This window comes from Hyperolius riggenbachi, chromosome 8 (assembly GCF_040937935.1).
Source record: "Hyperolius riggenbachi isolate aHypRig1 chromosome 8, aHypRig1.pri, whole genome shotgun sequence".
Lineage (NCBI taxonomy): Eukaryota > Metazoa > Chordata > Amphibia > Anura > Hyperoliidae > Hyperolius > Hyperolius riggenbachi.
Window position 1 is genome coordinate 54,523,254 of NC_090653.1, and position 6,000 is coordinate 54,529,253.

The 6,000-nt window shown below is 40.3% G+C and overlaps 1 protein-coding gene across 2 annotated transcripts in view; it reads right to left on the minus strand.

Annotated features, from left to right (window-relative positions):
• Positions 1–5,346, minus strand: part of LOC137528828 (loricrin-like) — a 32,000-nt gene extending 26,654 nt beyond the window's left edge. For both annotated transcript variants that reach the window (XM_068250451.1, XM_068250450.1), the window contains exon 1: positions 5,238–5,346. In XM_068250451.1, the coding sequence (XP_068106552.1) occupies positions 5,238–5,298 (61 nt within the window). In that variant the 5' untranslated portion in view covers positions 5,299–5,346. The remainder of the gene's footprint in view (positions 1–5,237) is intronic.
• Between the last annotated feature and the right edge of the window lie 654 nt (positions 5,347–6,000).

Genomic DNA, 6,000 nt, shown 5'->3' on the forward strand with positions numbered 1-6,000 from the left:
TGGAGTGGGTGTGGAAAGAAATAGATGTTTCTTCACCCCCTAATAGTAACTATAAGTGAGATGGAAAAAATTATGAGTTGACGCAAATTTTATGCAAATTTAGTCAGCTTGAAAATTGACCAATAAAATACTGCAGCTGCTGCTCTTGGAGAATCCATTTTCAAACTGCATACATTTGCATAACATTACCATCATATATGCATCAACTGGCCATCCATTCACGCTAAGGAGAAACAGGGAGATATGACTGCTCAGACAGTACTTGACACAAAAGAGTTAAAGTCTCAGAGGCGGGAGGAGGTGGGTGGGGCCAGGTGATCTGTGCACGTGTGGAGAGACTTGTTGTTACCCCTCCCATCTGCTCCCTGATGACCTCACGTGGCTGCTAATGGAAAAGCAGGACGAGTTGGACAGCTGTCTTGGCAATAAATTGATAATTAAATCAGAAATCATCTCAACAGGAAAAAGGGCTACAGGAGCCGGCCAGCCAGATGATTTAAACATATTTGTTGCAAAAATTACAGATGTGCTATACATACAACATTAACTTGAACTTAAAGGAAACCTAAAGTAATTAAAAAAAGCCATTTTAACTGACCTGGGGCTTCTACCGGCCCCCTGCAACTGCCCTGTGCCCGCGCCAAGACAAACCAATCCTCCAGTCCCCCGCAGCAACCTGCTTTCCTTTCTGGGAACTCAGCCAGTCGAAGCCCCAAATAAGTTAGACTGGCTTTTTTTTTTCCATTACTTTAGGTTTTCTTTAAAGGGAACCTGGGGTAAAAGGGATATGGAGGCTGGCATATTTATTTCTTTTTAAAGAGAACCTGAGGTGGGGTTCTGACAATGCTATCTACACACAGAGGCTGAGTCTGCCTATACAGCCCAGCCTCTGTTGCTATCCAGATCCCCCTAAGCCCCTCCTGCGCTCTGCTATCCTCCATAAATCACAGCCACGCTGTGTGGTCTGTGTTTACCTCTGTACTGTCAGTCTGCTGCTCCCTCCGCCTCCTGCATAGCTCCGGTCCCCACCCGCGTCCCTTCCCTCCAATCAGCGGGGAGGGAAGGGACGTGGGCGGGGACCAGAGCTATGCAGGAGGCGGAGGGAGCAGCAGACTGACACTATAGAGGTAAACACAGCCCGTTGAGACATGCTGCGTGTCGACAGCGCGGCTGTGATTTATGGGGGATAGCAGAGTGCAGGGGGGGCTTAGGGAGGATTGGGATAGCAACAGAGGCTGGGCTGTATAGGCAGACCCAGCCTCTGTGTGCAGCTAGCATTGTCAGAACCCCACCTCGGGTTCTTTTTAAGCAATGCAAGTTGCCCTGTTAATTCTCTGCCTCTAATACTTGTGGCCATATACCCTGAACAAGCATGCGGATCAGGTGCTCTGGCTGGATTACCTATACAGTAAAACTTTGGTTTGCGATTCATTAGCTGAGTCATTATAGCAGAGCCAGAAGGGGGCAGGCTTGGGCTTGAAAAGACATCAGAGAAGACAGACTCAGCTATAATGATTCCTGAGCAAAGCCAGACTGAATGCTCAGTGGGGGATTTTATCAGGTCTGATAACAAGCAGCCTGAGCAGTGAAGGATGAAACAGAGAGCAGGGTAGGTGTTTTCTCTAATATTCCCACTGATATACAGTATATGGTAAATACATGAGGATGCTTCATCTCTGGTTCACTTTAAGCCACCAGCAAGCAATCATTTCTTGTCTGGCTGCAATCATGCAACTGCTAATTTTCTAGCCATTCAGCAATTTGCTTTGTCATTTAGTGTGACATAGGTGAGGTTCGCAAGCTTTTATCCTGTAACAGCAGAGGAATTTTAATTATTCCACACTCGGTTTTCAGGATCACATTTATTCTCCAACAACTGAGCCAAAACTGCTATACATAGCATGAAATAATAATACACCCAACCTGAGACCATTTCAGGAGTCAGGGCAGTAAAAAGACTCATCTGGATGATGTAATGATTGGGGTAATGCCAATACTTACATAAAGATCTGTATGAGTTGATATTTTACAGGTGTAACAGGTGTCTGACACCATCATAATAATAATGTTATTACGAAAACATGCTCATTTTATGGTCCTTACCCAAGGAATGGCGGTGATACGTTTGAATGAGTCAGACTCTCTTAAATATAAAATATAAAGTCATTCAGAGAGAATTTACAAGCAAATGACTGGTAGGCAGTAATTTGCCATTTCATTATTGCTTCAACAGTATAGAATGTGCTTCTTTCTTCCGTCTTTCTCCTCCAGTAAACTTAGAGGTTGACTTACTAAAGTTTAAAGTCAACCAGAGGTGAGAGAGATATGGGGGCTGCCATATTCATTTCCTTTTAAGCAATACCGTTGCCACATACATGTAAAACTGGCGCTGGGAAATTTGGGCGCAGGTTAAAGCTAATAAATGGCTCCCCCTGCTCCTGCACAAGACCTGGCGGCATTAATTACCATTCCCCCTCCAAGTCACCATTGATAGTGGGGAAAGACGTAATTCAGCTACCAGCTATTGCTCTGTCTTTCGCCGGCGCCCAAGTTACCTTGTGTTCGCTGCTATAGCAATAATTTACATTACAACCTATTGTGGCACACGGTGCACCCAAATTTCCCGGCGCCTATTTATTCTGCCTCGCCAGTTGCCTGGCTGCCCTGCTGATACTCTACCTCCAATGCTTTTAGCCACAGACCCTGAACAAGCATGCAGCAGATCAGGGGCTTGATTCACAAAGCGGTGCTAACTTACTTAGCACGTCTAAAGTCTTTAGACGCGCTAACCAGGGTGCTAAGTAGGTTAGCACCGATTTCTCAATCAGATCGCGCGCTAACTTTGCGCGCGCAAAGTTTTACGCGCGCAAAATTTTATGCGAGCTAAGTCCCATAGGATTTAATGGGCACTTCGCGCAGTGCGCCCTGTGCAGTACGCGCGTAAAGTTTTACGCACATAAAGTTTTGCGCGCGTAAAGTTTTATGCGCGAAAAGCTTGTTTAGACGTGCTAAGGGGGTTTTCACAGGCGTGCTAACAGTTAGCACCGCTTTGTGAATCAAGCCCCAGGTGTTTCTGACAATATTGTCAGAAATGACAAGATTAGCGGCATGCTTGTTTCTGGTGTTATTCAGGCACTACTGCAGCCAAATAGACCAGCAGGGTTGCCAGGCAACTGGTATTGTTTAAAAGGAAATAAATATGGCAGCCTCCATATACCTCTCACCTCGCGTTCACTGTAACAAAATTGGAAAAAAGTCTGCAGAACAGAGGTAATCCTGCAAACCTGAATCAGTCTATAAAAAAGCCGTCTCCTATTAGTTGCCAAACATCCGTAATCATCACCTGGATCCTATTAGAACATAAAAATATAGTGGGGGTTGCTGAAAGGTTAGGAAATTAGACGATGTGTGATTGGCTTGCAATCATGTGCAGCATCCACATGATTAATAAATAATAGTTGTGCTTGGGTTATTAAAAAAATATGTCTTTGCTATGCTCATCACGTGACTGCAGTAGCCCAGACTCTTAGGCCCAGTGCACACTGAGCGGTTTTAGGAGCGATCCACCAACCGCATCCGCCAGTGAAAACGCTTGGCTAATGTATTGCAATGGGATGGTGCACATCAGTGGTTTGAGGTTTTTAGCAAACCGCAAACGTGCCTCCTGCTGCACGTTTGCGGTTTGCAGAAGCGATTCTGCCTCAATGTAAAGTATAGGAAAAACGCAAACTGCTATGAAAAATGCTACATCAGAGAGGTTTTTCAGACATTTTTGTTACAGAAGCTGTTCAGTAACCGTTTTTACTGTAACAATATATGACATCTGCTACACAAAAACGCTCCCAAAAACACTAGGCATGTTTAGAAAACCTCTCTAAACATGCCTAGGAATCGCTCTGAAATCTGCTCCAGAAACCTCTAGCGTATTGCGGATCTGCTAGCGGTTTTGGTGTGCACTGGACCATATTCACTAATTCAGGCTGTTGTGCCCCAGGAAACGGCGGAAAGTGTTTCCCAGGTAACCTGAGAAATATGTTCTTAAATGTTCCAAAGTATTTATGAAATGTAATATTTACACTTTTGTTTCTGATTATTTTCTGAAAAATAACAAATGAATAAGCCAAGACTAAAAATCTCCTGTATATTCCCTGTAAACAACAGGCTGGTAAAATTCAGGTTATTACAAACCTATAGCTAAAACCGTGACTAAACAGTAATAAATCACCTGCAATAGATGAGATGAATTGTAGTTTAGTCCTGTTACTTTACTCAGATTATAGTAAAACTATCATGTCAGGTAAAAATAATAAAATCCATTATCTACTGTATAATTTTTTTGAATAAACTTATTTGTAAATACATTTCATAATGAAAAATAAAAAAATAAATGATGATGGTATTATTATTATTATTATTATTATTACTAGAACTAACATTTCAAGTAATACTAAATCATTTAATCTACAGTAGTAGAAGTAGAAGTAGTAGTAGTAGTAGTAGTAGTAGTAGTAGTGGAAATATTACTACTACTACAGAAAATAATAATAATAACAGTGAAAATAATAGTTTTGTATTTAGAGGTTATAGCTGTAAAAATATTATTACTTATTGTACATAAATACAACTAGTACTAATTCTAATAATAGTACTAATGAATGTTTACTACTATTACTACTAACAATAATATTTTGATAAGTGAAAATAATTATTAGATAGGATTATGAATACCAATAATATTATCAACAACTGTGTTTGTTGTTAAATAATAATTACAATAAAAATGTGTTCTATCAACTAATACTACAGTAGTAGTAGTGAAAGTAATACTACTACTACTAATACTACTAAAAATAATAATTAATATTATAATATTATATCAGTAATAATAATAGTTTGGTATTTAAAGGTTTAGAGGTTAAAGCTGTAAAAAATATTACTTATTGTACACAAATACTACTAGTACTACTAATACTGATAATAGTAATTCCTGGTAACTTGCATCCATAAATAATTAATGTCTACTTCTTTTACTACTAATAACGTTTTTGAGAAGTTAAAATAAATACTAGATGTGATTATAAATACTAATACTAATACTACTACTAATAATAATAATAAATAGTTACTACTATTATTATTCATTAGTAATAATACACAGTTAAGCATCTCTGTACATGTAATTACAGTATGTCACGCTATGATACGGATACACCTATTGCCATGGATCAGGTACTTACTGCAGACACACAGCAGGGCCGCCCAGCACAGCAGGATGCTGCTAGAGGAACAGATGCTCATCCTGGCTGCCACTGATCACAGACACTACAGGATCTCAGCATCACCAAACCATTGTCCTTTATATGACTGGCTGGAAGGGGAGGAGATGTGCTTCTTCTGGCAGGGCTTGTAACTTAGGATGAGCCTGACAAAGCATGCCTCACGAGGGTGTGAGAGGCTCACAGGGAGCTGACACCCATGGGTGCGTCTGTTTATGGCTCTGGTTTTATTTCTATCCCAAAACATGCTACCCAGCAGTTATAGGGTGGAGAGATCTATGAATCATCGCCAAATTCCGATACTACTTTCTCTCCCCCGCCAGACTGATTTCCCTGCTTATTCCTCTAGCTTTTAGTCACTCTACGTACAGCTTTCTGTTCTGTGTCTGCTTCTTTCTGTATTGCTTAGTTATTACTGTCTATGCTCCTGTGCATCACTTGTCTATCAGAGTGATTCATTTTTATGTATTATGATTTGAGACTTTTTTTGTGCTTTATTATAGTCTTCCTGTTGCAATGATATACATAGTTTTAATTATGTATCATATTACGGTGCTGCACCATTGCATTTTAGTACTACTGATAGTACAGCTGGAAAGTAACAGCTGTACAATTAATCAAGTAAGGAAATATTTTTTATATTTTATTTTAGACATGCTGGGCCTGATCCAGTTAAAATTTTCAAGTTTTCTCCTAGGAGAACATTTTTATATTCTGTTAAAAT